Below are 27002 nucleotides of genomic sequence, written 5' to 3'. Positions count from 1 at the left end.
TTAACTTGGATTATTATTCACACAAGAGAGTATGACTGAAAATTTGAAGGGCTCCTGAATACCCAACTGGACAAGAATAGCATCCCTTGTTCAACTTATATGAATTTTCGTCGATAATCGACCTTGAAGGTAAGTACTGAGTTCATTCAAAGAACTATGGGCTCAACTGGTTTCAAATGAACTCATAGAAGTTGAAGTCCACCCTTGATGGGAGCTAGAAATAATCATGAGATAGGTCATGAAAACTGGATGGAAATGAATCAACTGTAAATTTCCATAGTGAGCTGCCAAATAAGACAGTACTGTTGTCCAATTAAACTGAAAGGATATGAGCATCAAGGATAGTGGTTCAAACATGTCACCGCCTAAGATGGTCAACCGCGAAAATTTAGAAACGTAGGCGATTGCAATGAAGGAACATTGATCATGCTTCAAAGGCATCTTGATATGGAATAACAAAATCACATCAATGATTTCATAGGTTCAATAAGGCAATACACTGAAATGAACTATTCAGAAAAATCAGCTATGCCAAGCTCGTTAGGGAAAAGTACAATATGCTTGCCTTAACTTCAAACTGCAGAAAAATTCTGAGACTAGGAATAATGCATGTATTGGAACTGGGATGGAATAATTTCACCTCCGTAGGAAAAATATTGCTACAACACAGTTTTAAAATAGGGAGGTGAACAAGAGTGCCAACACAATATGAAATGCGCTGAGAAAATATTTAAAAGGCGCGACCATTCTGGGGGTCGGAACTGTAAGCATCATAAGAATGAAATTTCATTGCACGAGTCCAAGAAATCGAGATATAAATCTCCAATATTGTGGCTCAAAGGAGACAACAACAAATAACGATGCTTGAAACATAAAGGTATCCAAAATTTGGGAACTGAAACTGAGTCGCCGCTTTCCTGAAGAGAATGACAGTGGCGTACTACTTGCAGAACGTGAGTCAATCAAAGGTCTTAATAGCCGACAGGACATCGTTGTCCCGGAGGTTCAAAGAATGTCTGAGGAATACGCTCATTCCGAAGATCATGGATATGAACAACTGTAGAATTTAGGGTTTACGACTGGAGCTTAAACAGTCAAAACTTTACTCTTTATGTACGATGAGTCAAAAAGGACTGCAGTCCATAAGCTGGAAGTGAGTCAAACCTCGCATAGAGAAATGAATACTGGCATGTTACTTGTGAGTCGAACTAAAGTCTGAATAGACGGGGGTACCGTGCTCTGGGAGGACTCTTAGAAAGAATTTCACTGGGATCCAAGTAAGTACTATTGATTATATTCATCGGTTCTAGTTATGTGACACTTCTTTGTTTGTTCTTGTGGAGTTCTGACATGATAAACGCGTTCTAAGAAACCATACATTTCAAGATGGGGTTTCTCGTGCTATTAAACTGATAACTGCAGCTGGAGGTCATACTTTCATATCGTTCTTGATAACTTAGAACGCCGATTCTGGTAAAACATCACATTCTCCATCGTGCTTCGTAGCACGCTATAAGTATCGCTTCTGGATCACGTAGCCACTTGGGCTTGTTACGCCACATTAGATCACTTTACTAGATCGCGGGTACGATCTCTTTCCGTGTAGGGATGCATCTCCCGAACAAGCTGGAAGGTAAACTATTTTCGTTATAACTTGGTCTTTGTAAAGACATTGGGATTATGATGCGATTACGCCTATGCCGACCGATTTTTGTCATGTTCGCAGGTACTGTATGATCTTCACGCCTTTCACTGGAAAGGATAATCATGGTAGTCCTGTGACATTTGTGGCCGGGTTGGTGTGTAGCGAGAAAACATGGGCATTTGCTTGGCTGTTCAGACATTTTATACATTGTATGTGTCACGACCACAACTTCCTAGTCAAAGAAAGCGCAGCTATTTCGCGACTAACAATACTAAACTGTCTCAACACATCATCATAATTACTGAAATTAAGGAAATACTGTCTAAAAGTCATCAAGATAGCAAGTTATTACATCAGAGTGAAAAGTGGGACATTGTCTTTACTGAGACAAAGCTAGGTCTATGCAGCGGAAGAGTTCCAAGACAAGTATAACATGTATGGAGACATACTACACTAGCTACCCTTCTTTTATTTTATCTTCAGTCCCAACACCTCCTCTGCCTCGATCGATCAACCTGCACATTAAGGAAAACAATATGCAGGGCTGAGTACTTGATATACTCAGTGGCTTATGCCGAAAACTGTTTTTCTTTTAATTGTCTGCCAAGCTGAGTGAACGCGGGGTTTTTTTCTGAAAACAAGTCCCGGTCACTAAAATCTGTTATTTCTTTCTGAAATAGACTGCAGTCTTTTAACTTTCTGATGATATACCATGTCAAGCTGTGTGAATCGGGAATGTGGCCACATTCCACGATCACTGGGTCGGCCAACCTGGCGCTAGCTCACGACCCCTAGACCGGCCAACCTTGCGCTAGCTCACGGTCCGTAAGTGTACACAAGTCCGAGTAGGATTTACTGACCTACTGGGACCCGAGTTCGTTTTATCCATGAATGGCAATCACAAAATAAAACATGGCATGACAACTCATTCAAAAGTTCACACTTATTCTCATAGAGTTCTGTAAATAAAAAGGAAAGAAGCCCACACATAATGTAGGATAGAAAAGCCCACACATAATGTAGGATAGAAAAGCCCACCTCGTTTGCTTAACCTTTTCAAACGGGTACTGTCTGACTTGAGATTTACTCGTCGAGCGACGACGTCCCTTTTCAAAAAAATAATGTACTTAAATTAGGCTTTGAGTAATCATTCAATCTTGCATGAATGCATGCCTAAGCGTGTGCTTATTGTTTTAAATTTCTGTCTTCTAAAATTAGAAGTCTTAAATATTTAATTAAATCGGCGATTTAATTTGTTCTGAAACCGGCTGACCCGATCGGGTATAAAATTTCCGGATTTCTTAAGTATTTTTAAAATACTTTTTGTGACTAATAAAGTCCGCTTTAATTCCTTATCGAAAATTATTTCAACACGGCTTAATATAGTTCCTTTCTTCCGTGGCTTAGGGAAAATTTCTCTTCTTAAGTTCCGGCTCTATTTAGAGCGATGGGCCTAATCCCACGTGGTTAAAATACTCAGAATCTGGGCCAGGATGTAATACCAGGCCCAATTCCTACATCTCTTTTAATCATCATCATTTATTTTCTTCCATTATGAAAGGAGGCCCAAATAAAAAAAAAAGAACTAGGCCAAACAGTTTTAAAAAATTGGGGAGCCCAATTCCATACTCCAACCCGTCGACTCTCTCTCATTCCATCTTCAACAAGATTCAAATCCCCAAATCTCAAAACAAAGGCAAATTCCTAATCTTCTTCTCCTTCCTCGGCGGATTTCACCGCCACACCAGCCACCACGCACCACCATCGTCGGCGCCATCACTGGAGCTTGGTGGGCTCGCGCCGTCGACGTCTTCCCTCTCTGCGTCTCACGTTGGGTGCAGCCTACCGACGCGAAGCCGATGCCGCCTCCGTCTCCAGCCGACGCCGCGGCTGTGTAGCCGCCTCCGTCGGGTCTCCCCGTTGCGCTGAGGCAGCACACACTCCTGCCGGTGCCGTCACCTCTCCGGCGAGCTGCAGATCCTTTCCTCGGCTATCTCCGCCGGCTCGCCGCTGCTTCGCAGTCGGCGTCGCCTTCTTCAACAGAAAACTCCTAGGCTAAGTCTTCTACCTTAGCTATTTAGGTGTTTTTCTCTACTTCGTTGGTTCGTGTCTGAACTTAATCGTCCACCTACTGGGATGAGCTTGACAGTTGGCTAAAGTGTTGTTCCTTTAATTATTTACGGCTTACTTATATTCTCTGAAACTATGGGGTTCCTCTAGCATGCTTGTGATGTCTACATGATGCTATAATATGGTTAACAGAGGTTGAAAGGAAGTGTGGTTACCTCCACTGAACTTGTGCTGCTAGTCCTTGTCTTTGCTCTTGTTTCACCCTCGCCTCCTCCCCCTTCCTCGGCTCCTCTCTTTCTTTAATTGGATGTTGCTTTGTGATAAATGGGGAGGAAGAGGCCGAGGCTGATCTATACTTATAGCTGGGGTGTAACTGAAAGCTGCAAGAGGTTGAGTGTTGGCTGACCTTGCAGCATCCTTTAACTGATTTTGGTGTTTTGTGCTGCCTTGTACTCTGATTCATTCATGAATTTTGTCTTCTTTTGCAGGTGCACACTAGAGGTGGCATTGTGGGGGCTGATTTCCGGACTATAACCGGTTTGGGTAGGGGAAGCAAGGGCTGTTACCTGCAGCTTTGCAGAGTATTAGCTGGAGGGGAGCCTGCTGGCTGGAGTTTGCCTCTTTCGGTCCAACACTCACTCACATTTCTGAAAGGTATTGTTTCCCCTTCCCTTTCTTAATACACTTCTCTTGTTGTCTCTGTAACAATTGAGGAGATCTAACGGCTGTTGAAACGAGTTGTCATAACAGCCGAGCTCTTCTTCATGTTTTGATCTTTCTCTCCAGATCACGGAGTTGCCGAGCTTGGTGCCGAACTGCCGAGCTTGGTACCGAACTGCTGAGCTCCCTGCCGAACTGCCGAGCTTGGTGGCGAACTGCTGAGCTCCCTGCCGAACTGCCGAGCTTGGTGGCGAACTGCTGAGCTTGGTGCCGAGCTATCACAATCCACCAACAGTCTCTATTCATGCAACTAGTTCTCTTTCGTGCGCTATGGCAGGAGTTGCGACTGGCCAACGAGGCTGTCTTCCCTCGTGGTCTCGCCCTCCCGGCTCGTTTGAAAGATCTGGGGCCGAGACGGCCCGATGACGAAGGCCAAAGTAGCCCTTAGGGATTTCTAAATGTAGTAGTGTAGCTCGACTTTTATTTTCATTGTCAAAGATTGTAATTTAGTTTGAGATTCTGAAAATTGTAATTGTACCCTTTTTCGAGAAATAAAAATACTCTTTCATTTGTCAATAAAAGTTCTAGTATTTTATTTCATAACTCCCGAGAAATCTAAGTCTCGGCTATTACAGTATGGGTGTAGCACCCAGGATGATTGTGACAGATCAAGATTTGGGTATGCGATCAGCTATTGAAGAGGTCCTAGTCGGCACACGTCACCGTTGGTGTATGTGGCATATAATGCATAAATTGGCAGTCAAGGTACCAAACAGATTATTGCGGGATGACAATTTCAAAAAGGAGTTTAACGCTTGTGTGTGGTCGAACCTGTTAGAGCCGGACGAATTCGAGGAGGAGTGGAATAGATTGGTCAAACATCATCAGCTTGAGGACATCGACTGGTTCAACACACTGTACGCATATAGGAAGTACTGGATACCGGCATACTTTAGGGATTTTCTTATGGGTTCCATGATTCGGACTACGTCCATATCTGAATCAGAGAACAGTTTCTACAAAAATTTTCTGAAGCCCCGAGCAAACATAGCCGAATTCTACCTGAATTTCAACCACGCCATTGAATTCCAGCGGAACACTAGAACAACTTTGGACTACCACGATGCCACTTCCATACCCATACTCGCAACTACTCTGCCGTTCGAGAAACATGGTTCCACTTTGTTTACCGACAGTATGTTCAGGAAAATACAAGAAGAAATTGTGGAAGGTAATGACAGATGTCGTGTGCTGAGTTTTATGTCAGGAGAAACTGTTGACACATACAATCTTGGCAATAGCAAGCGCAATGCATATTCTGTTCGTCATGACAAGATGGATGATTCTTACTCGTGTGAATGCAAGATTTTTGGTCGGCATGGTTATTTGTGTAGTCATATTTTTTTCTTGTTTCGGAACAATGAGGTGAAAAAAATCCCGGATAAATACTGTGAAAGCCGATGGATGAAGACTCCCTTAGCCAAGGCTATACACGGGGAGTTTCAGGATCGCTTGCTGACCCACTCATCCTCTGACAATAGGCAAACTGCGTCAAAGCAAGCGATTTCGATGTTTTATGGTTTTCTTAGACAGTTTGAGACCGACGTCGATGCCTTACGTGCATTTGTTGCTGGCGTCGAAGACCTTGGCAACTCTATTCAAACTGGTACTCCGGTAACCTCAGTCGCTGAGAAGAGGCGTATGGTTGAAGAGTTTTACGGCATGGTAAGGCCTGAAACTGTTGCAGTGCATCCTCCCGATGTCGTGAAGACGAAAGGTCACGCCAGCAGCTCGGCTAGCCGTCTGATTTCAAAGAGAGAGAAGGCTATAAAGGATGCGACTAGGCCTCCTAGACGGTGTAAGGGTTGCGATGAGGTGGGTCATCACGACTCCAGGAACTGTCCTGTGCTTAAAGAGATGAGGACGGAGAAAGTTGCCCGCAAGGGGAAAAATCCAGCTTGAATCATATCTTATAAAAATATGCTGCATTGGTCGTTCTTTTGGTCAATTCTTTATTTTTAGTAGAATGGTTGTCATAGAATCCCTTGGTTTAATTGGTTTGTGGGAATAATTTTGCGGTTTTTAGAGGATTAAACATCTGTTCCTAACACTATTAATGAGCATTACTTTAACACAAGCGTTAAATGTCTCATACATTTGGCGGTTTCCATTAACCATTACAAAATTTTACTGAACCTATATATACATTTGATCCGTTGTAAATGTACGTTTTAAATTAGTAGGTGTGCAATTTACGCATGCATTATTTAGAAGTGCCATTGCATTACACACCACGATTGTTGCATTATTTTTATAAAATACACAAACAACTATTGTAATGCATAATCGAACACGAATACTTACATTATATGCATATATGATGCACATACAATTGAGGCGTACTATATATACGTTATAAATTAGTAGGTGTGCAATAAACGAATGCATTATTTAGTGGAGGCGATAGCATTACGCACAACGATTGTTGCTTTATTTGTGTAATATAAACAAACAAAGTTTTGTAATGCATAATCTAATACGAATACTTACATTATAAGCACATATGATACACATAAAATAAAGGCGTCCGGCATACGGGGCTTAATTTATTAGGTGTATAATTAAAATTCATTATTTAGTGTTGCCATTGCATTGCGCACCAGGATTAGTGCATTATTTGGCATGTGTTAAGCATTACGAGAGTTAATTGGCCACCTTTACATTCCAAAAAAAAATTACAAACAAGACAAATAACATAGTACACCAATTACACAAAAAGTATTTGCATTCGTCTGATTAAAAAGAACGCAGTTACGGTTCGGCTGAATGTTCACATGATCAAATCCAGAAAGCGTCTTCGCAAAAACATTGTTCAGTGTATTCAAGGTTGTTAAAATGTACAACGTGCTAAGTCTTACAACAAAAACCATAAACCATCAAGCACTACAACCCATAATTATCTACCCAATGTTCGAAATTGAAATGTGCAGGTTTATCTCTCCAGAACTTGGTTGCCTTTTTTTGGTTTGCGGCAGCGCGGACATTGTGAGGACAAGTCAGTAGCGCCCTTGTGAACTTGATTCGAAACATTTGTAGACTTTTGCTTCCCTTCGCGCTCAGCCCGCATCCCCAATCTTTCTCCTTCTCTCCAAAATATGTTTCCAAGTGGCGCATGACATACACACCATTCTCTGTTATGGACAGGTTGTTCCGCCATGGCATTGCAACTACATGTGTAGTGCATTTTCGGATCACATCAGCCAGCCTAGAGTCGTGGCACTTATCTATTGCGTCAGCCATGAATTTCCGCTAAAACATAAAGACATAATTGCACCGCATCAACAAAATATGTTTGTATGCTTAAAATGCAAAAAAAAAGAGTGGTCCCATTACATACCAGCATAGATTGCGTGTCCCCATATTTTTCGCCGAACGACGCGTGCGACTCTGTGAGGGTGTGGTCAATAATGTTCATCTTGCCATCTGGCACATCGAAGCAGACCACATATTGATGTGTCTTCCCCCAAATTGGGAAGAATAACTACACGGTGAAGATAACAATAAATGGTCTTGTAGGCTGTCCTAAACCATTGCTTCTCATACATACAAGTTTATATTCAGACTAACCAGATCGTGTTTCTCCCATTTGGTGTACCTGGCTGCAAGTGCCTCCTCAAAAAGAATGGTCCAAAAAGACGCAAATCGCCTTTCCTCATCCCACTCTTCAGGGCTGTGTACCAATGATTGTGCCTACAATCGTTGTTGGTACTTCAGGTATTAATGTTGCAGAGTAATATTCATTTGGTAAATAGATAACAAAAAGTTTGACTCACGCATGGCCTTGTGGAAAAGAAGAGTCTGGACGCTGTGTCTGGTGCCTTGAGCTTCTCCATATTGTTCAAGTATGAGCACCAAGTGTCCACAATGACCGGGCTGACAGGTTTAAATGGTGCCAGCGAAAGGAACTCGGACTGCACTGTTTGTTTGTAAGAGTCTTCATACACAATTGCATCCCTGCATATCAATTTCAAATGTAATGTTACCAATTGGCTACATAATGCACTATTCCATCCAATTAATGAATCTATGTACTACCCAGTAGGTTTATTACGGTATTCACAGAATAGCAAACCGAATTGGTAATAAAATCCTAGTACTATATGATTACATAATGCACAATGAAAATTTCATAATGCAGTAACTACATACAAAAATGCACATATGCACTGTATGTAGACTTTAGAACTTAATACTTGCAATACACAAACAACCATTAAAGAGAATCACCCTATTCACAACGAAATGCAAAACAAATAATACACACCATATAGATTCATGCGTCTCCGCTGTGCTTAAGACCCAGAAATATAGCTCCTTATCGTTGCCGTTAGCCTTGGCTGTAAGCCTTACAGCACGCTCGTTGAAAGGAGACCGCATAGCCGGACTAGCTTTCCTTACACGTGCCGTTTCAACGTTTGAAGCCTCCTGCAAACATACAATATTCATTCAATAATAAGGCAAAATCCGTACAAGATGTTATCTAATATTTTGTTACCGATCGGACAGCCTCCTTAGCCTTGTTCACCTTCTCCTTTCCTTTTACAAGACCAGCCGCAGTTTTCAAATGCAAGTCGGCACTAATACCACTCGTCCCAGCCTCGGCAATCACTATCCCCTTCTTCTTGGTCAGGGGAGGTCTCTGTAAACGCAAGGTTAGAATACAATTCAATATAATACATAAACTACAACATTTAGTTAATATGTCCAAACAAATTATCCAGTAGTCATAACAAATTTTCTCAATACACAACAAATAATGCAAAGGTCCCAATAAATAATGCTTCATGTCTTCTTAATAATGCATAGAACCAACCAAATAATGCACACAAATTAAATTGCTAAAACTATAGTCAGTTTAACATTCCATCAAACAAGTAATGCATGCATATCAAATATGTGATTAACCAAACCAACACAAGCCATAGATAATTTAACATAATGCATAAGATACGCCATATAATGCATCACACACAATAAACAATGCACATAATATAATGTGTTATGCACATTACAACTGACATACCAAGTTTAGATTAGTAACAACCTTTGTCACGGCAGGTTGTTTCCCATGGCCACGCTTCAAAGCCATTTCCTTTGTCAGGCCTGCTATGTTCTCTGCCTTTCCCTATGTTTTCAAGTCAGTCCGATATGTGATTTTTCAAGTTAACATAAACATGATATAATGCAGTTGATTTTAAATTACTTCAAACCTTCACTCTCCCATCTGAAATGGCATATCTTTGATTACCTTAACACTCTTGGGTTTTGTTGTTGTCACCACCTCGTTACCACCTTCTCTCACTCCTCTGCTTTCCTCACCCGACGAACCCACGTTAGCATTTCCACCTTCCGTAATCTCCGTTCGCTCGTGTACCGTCTCTGCTACTCCACCAATGTTCTGCACAATTCAACAATCAATTAAATGTAGTCACAACAACAAAAAATATGTGTGCGTCAAACTAATTGGGATACTCACGCCACCAACCACCTCCATGTGTGTTGCTGCAACTGATGTGTGCACATCTGCTGGGACTCCAACTCCAGCAACATCACCTAATGGATCAGACATGGCTGCGCCTCCCTGATAATCTTCATATTCCGGCCGATCCACATCCGGTGCAACACTTGCTCGGCCATCAGGTTTGGGAGGTTGTACTCCTCCAGCGCTAACGCATGCCTCCGGGGTTGGCTGTGTGGCAAACGGGTCGGGGCATTCAAATCCATCTAAAACAAAAGATGGTCGTGTAAAGCTTTTTGTAATGGACTTTTTTTTGTCGTATGCTGCCATCATTTTCTCCATCTCAGCAATCCATTCCGGACTGTACTCCTCCTCGTCCTCCCTTGCTTGGGTCAAGGTGGTTGTTATTTCATCATCTCCAACCTCCTCTTCCTCAGGAATCCCCAACAATTTTCTGCCAATTTGACTTCCAACGCGGATGCACCCATCGTCGAGTATCTCCAGAGGGATACTCATGAAATCATCAACCCACATGGAGATAGCGTGGGCCATCAAAGCGCTGGAACCAACAAACTTTTCTCTAATCTGCCTCGCTTTGTGGAGTCCTGTAGAGGACCCTTCTCCTGCAGCCAGCGTTTTTCGACTTTGCATCTCCTCCACCGCTCCCAATCTGTCCTTGTCTAGACGAGGCTCTAATCTCCCTGTACCAAACTTGTCGCCGGATGTGGACCACGCGGTCCACATAGCAGCACTGGACATATTATGCAAAAAACGGTAATGGATCAATAATGCAAATTACATTAAAAATAATGCATTATGTAAGACATTATAATGCAGCTTTTGGATGATAAATATATAGCATCTGTTTTGTATTATACACCTACCACCAGGAAGTGTATTGGCCCGGAGAACAACGGAGATTGTACGCTACTCCAGCTTGTGTAGGTTGCCTCAAGGACCGACAACACGTAGCCACACCAATTAAGATTTCTGATTTCGGCTACATTGTCGATAAAATGTAGAATCTTCGGCTTGCAGTGGCCGTCACTAAGAGTTTCTACCAAAGCATTTTCAAGTAGGAACATGAATAGCTTCTTGAAGTCATCCCCACCATCCACATCGGCCATCATCAGCTGTGCAATATCTTTTGGGCTCATCTTAAATCGCCCCTTATTGCACCTCGCTGCCACCAGGTCATTAAATGTGAAGTTTGACTGCTTGTCGACGGGCCTTGATATGACTAATGGACCCCGAGGGAACCCCAATGTGAGGTGTACATCATCCTCGTCAAGCGTAAGGTATTCACCGCCTCTAAGCTGAATTTGGCAGCGGGCAAGATTTAAGGCGCTCAGTACCCAATATGCCAGATACGGAGGGATTTCCGTAATGCCGAAATTAAGGACCGCCCCAAATCCAATTTCTGTAACAGCCTTTTTCTGTCGAGGATTCAGCTGTTTCAAGCATTCAATGAACTCAGAAGGGGTTCTGCGGCAGTAGAGTCGATCCTGCTTTCGACCCGTAGGTGGTTTAGGCTGACCTTGACTACCAGAGGTCCTAGGGCCTATCTCGGCTAACCTCTCCCTAAATCTTTTTGCTAGCGCCACGGGAATAATGTCGTCGACAACACTGTCTATGTCAACTCTAAGCTGGTTATCTGAAATGGACCGAAAAACACTTCATTAACTGAATTTGATTAGTGCTTCATATGTATAGCACAATATATGATGCTAAAGTCATAAAAAAGAATGGCTTCAACTTAACCACGACAGCTAAGACTGGCAGTAATGCTTAAAATACTGACTACAATGCATAAATCATGTTAAATAATGCACAGTGTTTGTTCAATAATGCACATTCAATTTCTTGTAAACATAATGCAGCACATCACAGAAGACACTACTTACACCTCTAAACTGCAACAAAACCTGGAATGTTAACAGCAATATAATGCATAGATAATGATACAACCAACACTCCATGTTAACAGCAATATAATGCATAGATAATGATACATAATGCACTTTATGCCCTAAAAAATGCACCACGTCACCTTAAATATTTTATTCTCTAGCACAGTTACTACAAACAACACACAAACATGGGAATACCATTATACACAATAAACTAATCCTTTACTGAAAAGCACAAGATGCAACGGCAATATACCTGCATCATGTGATGCTTGGGAGCGCGGACGACCTCTTTTCGGCATTTTTAACCTGGCAAACAACAGAAACATAAGAGACCTAAATCCAGCCCTAGTTAACATAACACAATTTCTACGTCAAGCTAATCAGTGACAACCCTAGTCGAACAACTACTTTCAGAGATTTCTGCGCCTCGGCGCATTCACAGATTCAATTTTACAAACATGGGTCTGCAAAATCGCTAATCGATGTTCTGAGTAGATGTGGAAACATACATAGTAGAAACGCCTAAATCACTGTGGAAACATACCTAGTCGAAACGAATCGGTGTTCTCAGTAGATGTTATCGGTGATAGCTATTCCCTCCGAAATTTGGTCGACAAAATCCCCAATCTTCAGACGCGGCGCTTGGAGGGAGCTTTCTAGGGTTTCGGTTGTGGAGAGAGTGGAAGGAGTTTCATGGGTTGGAAGAATAATGAATGAAGAAAGAAGAATAGTGGGATCGTTTCAAATCCCCCGAAAGTCGCTCATTCCAAAAATATGGCGGTTCATATGCGGCCAAAATGTCTAGATTACCCCTATAATGCATATACCATGCTTCTATAATGCAACACGGAAAAGGATTTGTAGAATCAATCTGATCCGTTGATACCTTAGATCTAACGTGAATTATTAAGAAGGAAAAAGGATGTAAGATAGGAAAAGGAGAATAAGGCCCCCTATATATATATATATATATATATATATATATATATATATATATATATATATATATAGGGGAGCGTTATTCTCCTTTTCACATCTTAGATCCTTTTTCCTTCTTAATATTACGCGTTAGATCTAAGGCATCAACGGATCAGATTGATTCTATAAAACTGGTTCCGTGTTGCATTATAGAAGGTGGTTGTATGCATTACAGGGTTATTATTGACATTTGACGGAAAAGTAACTGCCACATTTTGGTATTTGCGAATAATGCACCACATGGTCACGAGTAATGCATATAAATGACTATATAATGCACAATATGTGAACTGCAATGCATACGAATAAGATGTACCATGTTATGATGTTTGGACACACGTTTCTTGTTTCCCCTAAGGGTTTAATAAGCTTAGGGGATAGGGTATAGTACGTAGACACGTATGTAATCTTCACATGGTAACGAGTAATGGATATAATTGACTATATAATGCACAATTTGTGAACTGCAATGCATACGAACAAGATGTGATGTGTTATGATGTTTGGCACACGTTTCTTGTTTCCCCTAAGGGTTTAATAAGCTTAGGGGCTAGGGTATAGTACGTACGCATTAATAACAAATTATAAAACGATACGAATAATTCACCAAATTGTCACGAGTAATGGATGTTATTAACTATATAATGCACAATATGTGAACTGCAATGCATACGAATAAGATGTACCATGTTATGATGTTTGACACACGTTTCTTGTTTCCCTAAGGGTTTAATAAGCTTAGGGGCTAGGGTATAGTACGTAGACATTACTAACAAATTGTTGTTATTGGAATATACGTATGTGCATTATTTGGTTTAGGTAGTGCATTATGTAGCTGTTAATTGTCATTATCTCAGTATATTATGCATTATTAGAGGTATTGTGTATATGGGTTAATCAACGGATTGAAGATTACATACGTGCATTTAGTAATGTCTACGTACTATACCCTAGCCCCTAAGCTTATTAAACCCTTAGGGGAAACAAGAAGCGTGTGTCAAACATCATAACATGGTACATCTTATTCGTATGCATTGCAGTTCACATATTGTGCATTATATAGTTAATAACATCCATTACTCGTGACAATTTGGTGAATTATTCGTATCGTTTTATAATTTGTTATTAATGCGTACGTACTATACCCTAGCCCCTAAGCTTATTAAACCCTTAGGGGAAACAAGAAACGTGTGTCAAACATCATAACACAACACATCTTGTTTGTATGCATTGCAGTTCACAAATTGTGAATTATATAGTCAATTATATCCATTACTCGTTACCATGTGAAGATTACATATGTGTCTACGTACTATACCCTAACCCCTAAGCTTATTAAACCCTTAGGGGAAACAAGAAACGTGTGTCCAAACATCATAACATGGTACATCTTATTCGTATGCATTGCAGTTAACATATTGTGCATTATATAGTCAATTATATGCATTACTCGTGACCATGTGGTGCATTATTCGTAGCGGTTTCCAGCCATTATTAGATTACTATTGTACCCTCATAATGCACAAAATATGACAAATAATGCAACACGGGAATATTTACCCAATGTTGATCTTGACCGTTCATTTCTCTAATCTAATGGCTGATATTAAGAAGGAAAAAGGAGGAAATATAGGAAAAAGAAATGAATACATCCCTCAATATATATATATATATATATATATATATATATATATAGGGAGATGATCAAAATAAGTATGTGTTTAAATCCAGAAATGCAGACCAAATCTTGGCCCTAGGATTAGATGATCTAATGGTCAATAATTAACCAAAAACACGGAAGGTCATAATTAAACAATTTTAGGTCATATTATAATATTTGGGTTTAATGTCATGCTAAGATCGTTTTAGGTCATGCTTTGTTAGCATGACCTAAAAATTACCTAATTATGACCTAAAAGTGCCCTAATTATGATATTGTTCTGCGTTTCTGTATTTAAATCTAGTTTTGCATAGATCAAAACCTTATATATATATATATATATATATCGCACCACATTCTTAATACGACCAATTTCATGATTTTCATCCAAAGGTTTTATTTGACGGCTTCAAATTCTAAATGTCATATTACTTAATTCATTTTTGTCATCAAGTCATGGAATCTTTAAATTTAACAAGTATAGCGATTTAGGCTTTTAGCTCAATTAACAACTTAAATATTCGTATTAATTAAGCATTTAAAACTAGACTAAATTCTTTTTTTCCCTAAAAATATGTGTTTTTTATGATGTTTGTGTAGACTCTAGAATATTACACTTACTAGTTTCGGAACTTAAACAATAAATCGATCAATTTTTATAAAATAACATTGCCATTAAACTTCTACAGTGCTAAGGTTTCATTTGTGATATGAATTGCAATGAGTCAACCCAGATTTTGGCGAATATCGACAGTGAAAGGAAGTGCAGCGAAACCTCGAGGATTTTAACGTCCATTGCTCAATCTTTAAAATCCACTTGATCGGAAGTCGGAGGCGAACCTAGCACCTTAATTTTCTGATGTGATAATGTCGTTTCTCCTCAAACTTATAACACTATTAATTAAATACTTGAATGTTATTGAAAATTTCTGAACATTCAATGATGGCCTTTGAAACCCTTAGGTTTCACTATACTTCATCGTGAGCATTGACTGAAAACCCAATATTTGATCCAAACATACCGAAATTTAAAATTTCGTTTTGTTTTTTAGTTTTTTTTTTGTTTGGTTTGTTTTGGTTTGGTTTAAACTATTGGTATATTTTGGTTTTTATTCAGATTTTTAAAAACCAAAAAAAAAACTGAATTTCTTTGTAACATTATAGTAAGTATATTATGTCTTGAATCAAACTCTAATGTTTTGATTTATATTAATGAGTATAATATATTTAGATTTTATAATTTTTGGATAAGCTGTGCAATTTTGATTTTTTTTTTTGGATTTTTGGATATATTTATGCAAATTTCAGTTCAAATTTCGGTTCAGATCAGTTTTTATAGTTCAAATTTCAATTTTTCAGGTTCCGTTTTTCAAATGATTCTGTTTGGTTCGTTTTTTGGTTCGATTCGATTTGAACAAAAAAAAAAACCGAAAAAGGGAATACTCACCCCTATTTAGAACCCTAAATCATATGGTTTGGGACCAAAATTTAAAATACTTTTATGTTTAGGATTAAAAATGGTCCTTAGTCTAGACTTCGATTATATAATCAGATACTAATAGAGTAAAAATCATAGTTTAGTTACTAATTGAAGACTAATATGAATATATGATTATATAATTGAAGACTAATATATTGTTCAGTTACAATATGTTTCTAGACCAATATTGTTTAGTTACTAATATATTTTACATTTATGCATAAAATTAGATGACATGGAATAGATATCCATAACATACATGACGTAGCTAAGGTCTAAGAACATCGTTTAACATATTAAAACAAGGCATATAAATGTACAAAAAAAATTTCACCTAAAATGAAATAGTTGATATAACACATAAAAAACGTGTACGACGAGTAGTTTTGGATATTTTTGTTGATATTATGTAATAAGAACACGACTCTATGATCCATCCAAACAACTCACCATAGTCCATTCTATCAAATGGAGATCATCTCACTGTAACATATCTCCATATTTTTACAATTGAAGATACGAGAAAGCAAAAAAAATAAAGTTAAAGCAATAAAGAAAAAAGAAACTTGAAGAAGAGAGCAAGAACATGGCAAAAACTGATCAAGGAAAAGAAGACACTAAAAAAACCATATAGTAGAAAGCACGAGGAGAAAGGCGTGTAGAATAAAAAAAACATCATAAACACATAATTAACATTAATTACACACAGAATCTAGTGCATTTTTCTCCCCTTTTAATCCCCATAATCACCTACTCAAGCAAGGTATAATTTCTCCCCGTTTCTAAATTAGCACTTTTCCATCATCACTAACTACATATACACCCCTCCAAATCCATCCAATTCCACTATTCCCCCTTTCCTTCACAGACTCATTTTTGCAATGGTGTGTGCGTGTGATTATTCAGAGATGTGGGAGAATTTAGTGGGGTGTGTGTGCGGCAAGATTAAAGACGAGCCCAGTGCTAAGCAGCAGAAGAAGATTAAAGGCACTGTCGTTCTGAAGAAGAAGAAGAATGTGATGGATGTCACCGACATCCGCGCTTCCTTGGTGGACCGGATTCACGAGCTCATGGGCAAAGGCATTTCCCTCCAGCTTGTCAGCTCCCACTCTGCTGACCCTGGTTAGTCGTCTCGTGTTGTTACTCTCTGTAAATTAAGTGAAAATACAGAATTAATTGGAACTTTTTTTGTTTTGCTGAAGAAAATTTGCTGAAAGGGAAGATAGGAAAAGAGGTATATTTGGAGGGATGGGTGAGGTGTAGAATCGTAGAATTGTATAATTGTTTTCTATATTATTCTCAAGAGGATTGTACATCATATAGGCTAAGGACTAAAATTATACATGGTAAGATACTCTCAATCAAATCTCCCTAATTAACCGGCTAAATATCTCGTCTAATCTTTTCCTAAACTTATGCAATCTTCTTTATTTTGCAGGATATTCTGTGATCTCCAACACTCCCCCTCAAGTTATGTGGGGATTCCCAAAACATAACTTGCTCAATACTTCTTGGAAGCTCTTTGCAGATACGGCCTTGGTCAAGATGTCCGCTAGTTGATCTTCGGACTTTACATATGGAATTTCTACTATCTTCTCTTCAAGGTTCTCCTTTATGAAATGTCGATCAATCTCGACGTGTTTGGTTCTATCATGTTGCACTGGATTTTCTGAAATACTAATTGCTTCCTTATTGTCACAGAGTAACTTGCAAGTCTTTTGTGATTCGAGGTTCAGCTCCTTTATTACCCTCCTAAGCCAAAGGATTTCAGTGAGTCCACTTTTGATGCCTCGAAATTCGGCTTCTGCACTTGACAGAGCCACTACTTTCTGCTTCTTGCTCCTCCAAGTGACCAAATTGCCACCCACAAAGGTGAAGTATCCTTCTGTCGACCGCCTATCAACTGGGTTCCCTGCCCAGTCTGCATCAGTGTATCCATGAATGTCGAGATGTCCATTTTTTTGGAACAGTACTCCATGTCTGGCAGTTCCCTTCAGGCAGCGCACTACTCTAAGTGCTGCCACCCAATGTTCGTCCTGTGGGTTATGCATAAACTGACTAAGCACCCCAACTGCATATGCAATATCAGGCCGAGTGTGGGATAGGTAGATGAGTTTCCCTACTAGCCTTTGGTATCTCCCTCGATCAGTTGATGCTGCTCCTTTGATTATTTGAAGGCCATGATTCTGCACCATGGGAGTATCTGTTGGTTTGCACTCGAGCATCCCTATTTCCGTCAAAAGGTCGAGAACATACTTTCGTTGACTAATGAAGATTCCTTTTCCAGACCTGAGCACTTCGATCCCAAGAAAATATTTGAGATCTCTTAGATTCTTCATCTCAAACTCTGTAGCCAAATGCCCCTTAAGATCCTTTATTTCCTCTGCATCATCCCCTGTAATGATCATATCATCCACATAAATTATCAGGCAAGTGATCTTTTCTCCTCTCCGTTTGATGAAAATGGTGTGGTCCGAGTTACTCTGCCGATAGCCGTATCGTTTCATTACTTCCGTGAATCTCCCGAACCAAGCTCTCGGGGACTGCTTCAATCCATATAGAGTTTTCTTTAACTTGCACACCTTGCCTTGTTCAACATCCTCTGTGAAGCCCAGTGGCGCCTCCATATAGATAGGATCCTTCAATTCTCCATGAAGGAATGCGTTGGTGACGTCATACTGATGAAGTGGTCAGTCTTTGTTTGCTGCAACGGACAATAAAACTCTTATAGTGTTCATTTTTGCGACTGGGGAGAATATTTCTGAATAATCAACTCCTTGAGTCTGCGTATACCCCTTTGCCACTAATCGAGCCTTGTATCGCTCAATACTCCCATCTGGTCTCCGTTTGATTGTGAAGACCCATCTGCAGCCAACTGTATGTTTCCCATCGGGCAATGGGCTGATCTCCCAAGTGCCGTTTCGTTTCAGTGCTCTTATTTCGACGAGCATTGCCTCCCTCCAGTGCTTAATTTTGAAGGCTTCTTCAAAGGTTCTAGGAATCTCCACTTCACACAGTGCGGTATGAAATGCCCTTGCCATTTTGGATATGTTGGCTTCAGCAAAGTTAGCCACCGAGTATCTGCTTTTCCTCCCTATTCGTTCAGGGGAGTATCTTTTGGGCGGAATTCCTCTCGTACTCCGTGGAGGAAGCACATACTGCCCTGTATCATGATCAATAGTAGTATCTTCTTCATCTTCTTCTTCTTCTGTACCAAGTGAGTCAGGAATAATATCTGAACTTTCAGGATTCGGACTAGATATTACCTCGGATTCCGTTACGGTTGGATCAAAGGAACGCGGCGGAAGCGTTGTCGGGATCGTCTCTGCAGACGGGATCGGCTCATGACCAGTGCCAGGTTGCTCTGTTGGATCCGAATCAAAGTTACTTGGCATATACCACCGAAGGGGGTCACTTTCTTGGGTCTCCCCCTATCTCACACTCTTCCCCTGAGTCCCAAGGTAGGAGAAGAATTCGGTTCAAGAAAGTTGCAGTTCATGGTTGTAATAACCCATTTGGTCTTGGGGTCATAACATTTATTGCCCTTCTGGTTAATCCCATATCCCATAAAAATGCACTTAATTGCACACGGGGAGAATTTATTTCTTTCATGCTTTGGGACGTGTACATAAACAGAACAGCCAAAGGTTTTAGGTGGTAAGGATAAGGCTGAGGGAATTTTGGTTAAGGTGGAAAGGTGATCTAGAGGGGTTTTTCGGTTTAGTATTTTAGTAGGAAGTCGATTGAGAAGGTAAACTGAGGTGGCTACGGCTTCAGGCCAAAAAGATGAAGGTACTTTTGAGTCAAGTAGGAGGGCTCGGGTCATTTCGAGGATGATTCGATTCTTTCGTTCTACTACCCCATTTTGTTCTGGTGTGTGGGGAAAAGAAGTCTGGTGTAATAACCCATTTTCGCCAAAACTTTATGTCATGGAACTATTTAAAAATTCCCCCCCCCCCCCATTATCAGACCGTAGGATTTTGACAGACGTTTGAAATTGAGTTTGAACCATTTTATAAAACAGCACAAATTTGTCATATACTTCAGATTTATGTTTCATGAAATAAACAAATATCACAAAGTATTTAAAACCAAAACTAGTTCCTATAGGCGCTGGGCCCCACACATCAGAATGAATCAAGGAAAAAACAGTGTCAACACGAGGGTCATTTGGTTTAAAAGAGTTTCGGTGGCTCTTGGCCAAAACACAAGCTTCACAAGAGAAGTTCTTAGGAACAAAAAGTTTAGGAAATAAGGATTTTAAATAACCAGGAGAGGTATGGCCCATCCGACGGTGCCAGAGCCAAGTATCTTGATTAGTGGATCCATGAGCAAGCATCGCCGCACCATCTTGTCGAGCAATCTCATCCACAAAGTAGAGCCCACAACGCTCAGTGCCACGTCCAATAATCTTCCCCGTCCGGATATCCTGTAACATACAGAAGTTTGGGTGCTTCAGCAGAGTACAATTTAAATCTTTAGTCACATGACTGATTGACATTAACTTCTGAGACAATCTAGGAACATAGAGGCAATTGGGAATAGGAACATTAGGAAAAATTTCTATAGTTCCCGCCCCTTCAACCGGTGTTACCCCTCCATTTGCAGTTTTTATATGCGACTTAGGAGTCTTATGAATTTCCAAAAAATCATTTCTGTCGTATGACATAGTGTCGGTGGCCCCACAGTAAAAAATTCATCCCGTGTCATCAACAATATCACAATCTCGGGCCTCAAAAGCATACAATGAATTTTCTAAGGGTGCAAAGGAGTTTTTGCATATAATGGGGTCATTTTCGAAAATTCTCCTAGTCTGGGGGTTCTTCTTATGCATAGAGATAATCTGGGGTACAAATTTAAAATTTCCAACAGATTGGGGACTAATGAGTAAAGAGGCATTATTAGGGTTAGGGTTATTTCCCCCTAATCCGTTACCTACTTCGTCTGCGCCGCTTTACATTTTGAGAGAGGCGACCATCGCCTCAGCTGTTCTCCCTCCGCCGCCGTCGCCACGCCGGCTTCTGCCGGTCTGGAGGCCATTAATTTCAGGCTTCCGTTCCCGAAATTGCACCGCATCCCGGTTTCCTTCCACCCCTGTTCCAGATTGATTTCGTCCTCCATCCGTTCCGATCGCAACCTTCGCCTTCGTTGTCTTCTCCTCCTCCCACCAATCGGGATATCCGATTAATTGGAAACAAGTTTCTTTCGTGTGTTTGTGCATTCCACAGTGGGAGCACCAAAGCTTTGATTTATCCAATTTGGTATTTCCCCGGCGGTTAGCATTGGGGCGCGGCAGCGGTGGTTGGCTCCTGTGTTGAGGCTGCGACTGGCGGTATTCTCTGGCTCCAAAGCCGAACCTTACTCCCGATGATGAGTCGCTTCCAACGGCGGTGGTGGGTGATTCGGACGTCGGTGACATGATTTTCAATCGAGTTGCCTCCCGTTTTACCCATCCGTACGCCTCATCGACTGAGGGATATGGATCCTCTTTGAGGATTTCACGCCTGACCCAATCATACCTTTCGTTTAGTCCGGTGAAAATTTGAATAATCTCAGTTCTAATTTGATGCTCCGATACTGTGAAACTCCTTTATCACAGCAATCGACGGTCTTGTGTGGGCGCCGATCTATATCCGTCCATAATCCGTGGAGCTTACTCCAATAGGCCTCCAAACTTGTTTCCCCTTGAATGATTCTGCTTGCTTTCTCTCGCAGGTCGTAGATTAGATATGAATCTGCCGAACTAGCGAAGGTTACGGCAAGTGTATCCCATAGGGATTTCGCCGTCTGGTGATGTGCGAAATCGGCTATAATATGCGCCTCCATGTTGTCAATGATCCATGAGAAGACTATCAGGTCTATCTCCTCCCAATCAGTGTATCCATTCTCTCCCGGTCTTGGTGGAGTCGGGATTCCCATGATGTGGCGGTAGACTCCCCTGCCGCCTATGGACACTTTCATCAATCGTGCCCATAGTGAATAGTTTGAGCCATTCAGTTTGAAGGCTATGGTAACGCCCTTGCTCGATCTGATCTTTTCGGCAACAGGTTCTATTTCTGGTTTTTCGTCTGCCATTTTTCTGGCTGGGTTGTTCTTCTCGCCGTTTCTGTCGAGAGAGGTATATTTTGGGGCTATGATGATAGTTTTGTTAGCCTAACCTGCTCTGATACCATATAGAATCGTAGAATTGTATAATTGTTTTCTATATTATTCGCAAGAGGATTGTACATCATATAGGCTAAGGACTAAAACTATACATGGTAAGATACTCTCAATCAAATCTCCCTAATTAACCGGCTAAATATCTCGTCTAATCTCTTCCTAAACTTATGCAATCTTCTTTATTTTGCAGTATATTCTGTGATCTCCAACATGAGGAAGCTGACTTCTCTGAATGCAGAGGATGATGCGTTGTTTGATTTGAGCTTCGATTGGGGTGAATCTCTTGGCGTCCCTGGTGCTCTGATTGTGAGAAACCAACACCACAGTCAGGTATACTTGAAGACAGTGAGGTTGGAAGACGTACATGGCCACGGTCCTCTCCATTTCTTCTGCGAGTTTTGGGTTTATCCCGTGCATCACTATGCATATGATCGCATCTTCTTCACAAGCAAGGCATGTCTCTGTTTTTTCACTTTGCAATTTTGTTGGAAGACAAGAGAATGTTGTGTTATAACTATTGTAAATAATTAAACAGACGTACCTGCCAGCCGAGACGCTGGAGCCTCTGCTGTTTTATAGGCAGCAGGAGCTCGTGAGCCTCCGAGGGACGGGCTCCGGGATGCTTAAGGAGTGGGATAGAGTTTATGATTATGCATACTATAGTGACTTGGGTATGCCGGAAAAGGGCCACCAATATGCTCGTCCGGTGCTCGGGGGGCGGACTATCCCTACTCTCGTAGAGCAAGAACCGAACGTAAGCCTAACAAAAAGGGTAAGCATCCACATATTGATGTTAGCTAACTTCACCATTCAAATATTGATAACTAGTTTCTTGATTTTGAAATGCAGATCCCAATACTGAAAGTAGGCTGTTTCTACTGAGCTTGAACACATATGTCCCAAATGATGAGAGGTTCAACCAGGTCAAATTCTCTGATTTCATAGGCTATGCTCTTAAGTCTATAGGTTAGGTCATAGTGCCGGAGGTGAAAGCTTTGCTCGACAAGACTATCAATGAGTTCGACACGTTTGAAGACATTATTCGTCTCTATGAGGGCGGTGTCAAGCTGCCTGATTCCCACTATTCCCACTCGCTCAAGAAAATCAGGCAGTGTGTTCCGTGGGAGCTGGTCCGGGAACTCATCCGTTCTGAAGGGGAACACTTTCTTAAGTTCCCCGTGCCCGTTGTCATCAAAGGTAAGCCAAGCTTACTTCAGTTAGTATTGGAAATGTTTCGATTAGATTTTAAGTTTTTAACACAAGTGTTTGTATAGAATAGTAAAATATAGATATAAGCGGAAAAGTAAATAGACATAGTAGAGAAAGTAGTAGTGTATATGGTGTATTTTATTACTCAACACAGGCCACATATATATAGTACAAGAGGCTAAGCTAGGCTATGTCACATCACCACTATGTGACAGAATACTAATATTCTTAACACTCCCCCTCAAGCTGGAACATCTATATTGTCCAGCTTGGTACAAAGTTCTCAAAAATGTTTTTCCTCAAACATCGGCAGCAATAGTAGTAGCCGAAACTATAGGGCAATAGTAGTTGCAGCTGTTGCATAAGTAGAGTTGCAAGGCAGAGTAGTAGTAGCTACAGCAGAGTAGCAGCTATAGGGCAGTAGTAGCAGCTGCAGAGCAGTAGTAGCAATTGTAGCAGAGTAGCAGATGCATGGTAGTTAGTATCAGCTGTAGCAGAGTAGCAGCTGTATGACAGTTGTTGCAGCTGTGGCAGTTGTAGCAGATGCAGGGCAGTGACAGTTGTAGCAGAGTAGCAACCGCATAAGTAGTAGATGCAGGGTAGTAGTGACAGTTGTAGCAGAGTAGCAACTGTAGCAGGAGGACAACTGTAGATGAGTAGAATAATAACAGCACAAGAGCGCAGGTAGATAAAAAGCAAGCAAGAGCGCAGGCAGATAATAGCGCAGCGCAACGGAGCAGGAGTAGAAGTAGAACATCAGGAAAATAAGTAGCAGGCAAATAATAGCGCAAAGTGCAGCAACGTCAGAAACCCTAGTTTGGTAGTAGAACATAACACTCATAAAGTAGATCAGAGTAGAAATGGAAGAGCAGCGGCAGAAACCCTAATTTCTTTTTTTTTGGGGGAGGACCCTAATTTTTTTTAGAGACGGATTCGAATCCGCTCTGATACCATGTAGAACAGTAAAATATAGATATAAGCGGAATAGTAAATAGATATAGTAGAGAAAGTAGTAGTGTATATGGTGTATTTTATTACTCAACACAGGCCACATATATATAGTACAAGAGACTAAGCTAGGCTATGTCACATCACCGATATGGGACAGAATACTAATATTCTTAACAGTTTGCAGGGGACAAAACGGTATGGAGAACAGATGAAGAATTCGGAAGAGAAATGCTAGCAGGAGTGAACCCTGTTGTCATTCAACGTCTCCAGGTAATCGAAACGACTCCAACAAATCTACGTGGTTAGAAACATGATTTTGCCATTACGACGTCGCAGGAGTTTCCACCAAGAAGCAAACTAGACCTGGGACAATATGGCGATCAAGATAGCAGAATCACACGAGAGCACCTCCACACGAACATGAATGGCCTCACCGTCGATGAGGTCATATTCCTAACCCTCTTCACTTTTCCTCAATCCAGACATGAAATTGATTATAAAACATGCCTGATCAGGCCATAGAGAAAAACAAAATGTTCATATTGGATCATCACGATGCGCTGATGCCATACCTCAGAAGGATCAACACCACTACAACGAAAACTTATGCGACCCGAACAATCCTTCTCCTCCAAGGAGATGGCACTCTGAAACCACTGGCGATTGAACTAAGCTTTCCCCATGAAAATGGAGACGCCCTCGGTGCCATCAGTCAAGTGTTCACTCCTTGTGATCACGGAGTTGGGAACGCCATCTGGCAGCTCGCAAAAGCCTATGTTGCAGTTAGCGATTCAGGCTATCATCCACTAATTAGCCACTGGTACATACACATTGCGTACATACACAACTTTGATGCAACGATGATGGATGTATTTATATCTGTGTGCAGGCTGAACACTCACGCGGTGATTGAGCCATTTGTGATTGCAACCAACAGACAGCTGAGCACGCTCCACCCTATACACAAGCTTCTGAAGCCTCATTTCCGCGACACAATCCACATAAACGCCTTGGCTAGGCAGATCCTCATCAACGCAGGTGGAGTGCTTGAGATAACCGTCTTCCCAGCAAGATATGCCATGGAAATGTCTTCTTTCGTCTACAGAAACTGGAACTTCACCGAGCAAGCACTCCCCGTAGACCTCATCAAAAGGTTGGTTCATTACAAATTATTTGAAACCTACACTTGCTTAGTTTCTATTTAACATGGTATCTATGTATCTCATTCTTACTGCTGTAGAGGAGTGGCTGTTCCCGACGAAAGCCATCCCTACGGCCTCAAACTCCTAATCGAAGACTACCCTTTTGCTGTTGATGGCTTGGAAGTCTGGAACGCGATTGAAGCTTGGGTCACTGAGTACTGTCCATCTACTACCCTGCTACAGATGATGAGGTCCGAGGAGACACAGAGCTTCAATTATGGTGGAAGGAACTTCGTGAAGTGGGACACGGTGACTTAAAGGACAAGCCGTGGTTGCCTAAGATGGAGACAAGAGCTGAGCTGATCGAAGCATGCACAATTGTGATATGGGTGGCTTCAGCCCTCCACGCTGCTGTCAACTTCGGGCAGTATCCTTACGCGGGATACCTCCCAAACCGCCCCACAGTGAGCCGTTGATTCATGCCTAAACCAGATACAGATGAGTTTGCTGAGCTGGAGTCTAATCCAGACTTGGCATACCTGAAAACTATAACCAGCTGCAAACTCTGCTGGGGGTTTCTTTGATTGAAATATTGTCTAGGCACTCGAGAGATGAGATATATCTGGGACAGAGAGATAACCCCGAGTGGACTAACGACGAGCTAGCACTGGAAGCGTTCGATAGATTCAGGGCAGCGTTGGTTGAGATTGAGAAGAGAATAAGGGAGAGGAACGAGGATAAGACGTTGAAGAACCGTTATGGGCTTGTGGAGGTCCCCTACATGCTGTTATACCCCAACACCTCTGATTACAGTAGAGAGGGAGGCCTTACTGGAAAGGGAATTCCCAACAGCATCTCTATCTGAACTTGGTCATTTTCTGCATCCCTTATGTCTTTACACTAAAGCAGTAGCAATTCTTTTACATCTCAATTTGTTATTGTTTGTGATTACATGTGTTCTAGCTTTGTTTCACCACATTATAAATTACTACTATTCTTTTTGTCATTATATATGGTTTTTGTCAATGTTATGCTCTTTTCCTAGTTATCTAATTGGCTAAAGGAAAAATAAGTCGAACACAAAAAAAAGGAAAATATATCCGTAATAGTTAAAAGAGGCGTCGATGCAAATTGCAAACGGTGGAAACTTCTCCTCAGATTTTTGTATACAGATTTTCAAAAAATGTTGATTGAAGGGTAAGTTGGTTTAATACTGATAAAAAACTGATTAAAATATTATTAGTGGCATATGAGTGTACAAAGTGTTCTGAAATATAAAAGAATACTAAAATGAAAATAATTTCTATTTGTAAAGTACTGATGTAGATGTAGTAGTATTGTACTTATTAAATACGACTCGATGTTATTGAACATAATCTTTTTTGTTATAAAAGGTATTAATTAGTATATCTATTGTATTGCACTTCCGAAGACACCTTTTTGTGCTAATATGACCAATTATTAAATCCATCTTTTTGTGCTAGTATGACCATTTATTAAATCCATCATATGTGCATAACATTTTTGGTTGATTCTAATAATATATCGGTGTATGCGACTATGATTGTAAAGCTCTCGCAATATATGTTTTGAGATTATGAATTCGACTATTCA

General features: G+C 40.8%; 2 protein-coding genes and 1 pseudogene across 2 annotated transcripts; 2 read left to right on the top strand and 1 right to left on the bottom strand.

Annotated features, from left to right (window-relative positions):
* Positions 1 to 1934: 1934 nt before the first annotated feature.
* On the bottom strand, positions 1935 to 4401 carry LOC121799453. The gene is made up of 3 exons (XM_042198830.1): positions 3931 to 4401; positions 2684 to 2751; positions 1935 to 2160 (listed from the first exon to the last, which is right to left on the bottom strand). The coding sequence occupies exons 1-3, from the start codon at positions 4176 to 4178 to the stop codon at positions 2156 to 2158; spliced, it is 321 nt and encodes a 106-aa protein (XP_042054764.1). The 5' UTR covers positions 4179 to 4401; the 3' UTR covers positions 1935 to 2155.
* Positions 4402 to 5011: 610 nt separating this feature from the next.
* LOC121801018 (protein FAR1-RELATED SEQUENCE 5-like) lies at positions 5012 to 6337 on the top strand. Its single transcript, XM_042200495.1, has one exon. The coding sequence runs from the start codon at positions 5012 to 5014 to the stop codon at positions 6335 to 6337; it is 1326 nt and encodes a 441-aa protein (XP_042056429.1).
* Positions 6338 to 16723: 10386 nt separating this feature from the next.
* Positions 16724 to 26384, top strand: LOC121800441 (annotated as a pseudogene).
* The last annotated feature ends 618 nt before the right edge of the window (positions 26385 to 27002 follow it).

The sequence above is a fragment of the Salvia splendens genome, chromosome 4 (assembly GCF_004379255.2).
Source record: "Salvia splendens isolate huo1 chromosome 4, SspV2, whole genome shotgun sequence".
Taxonomy (NCBI): domain Eukaryota; kingdom Viridiplantae; phylum Streptophyta; class Magnoliopsida; order Lamiales; family Lamiaceae; genus Salvia; species Salvia splendens.
Note: the sequence above shows the minus strand (reverse complement) of the source record. Positions and strands in the feature narration are given on the sequence as shown.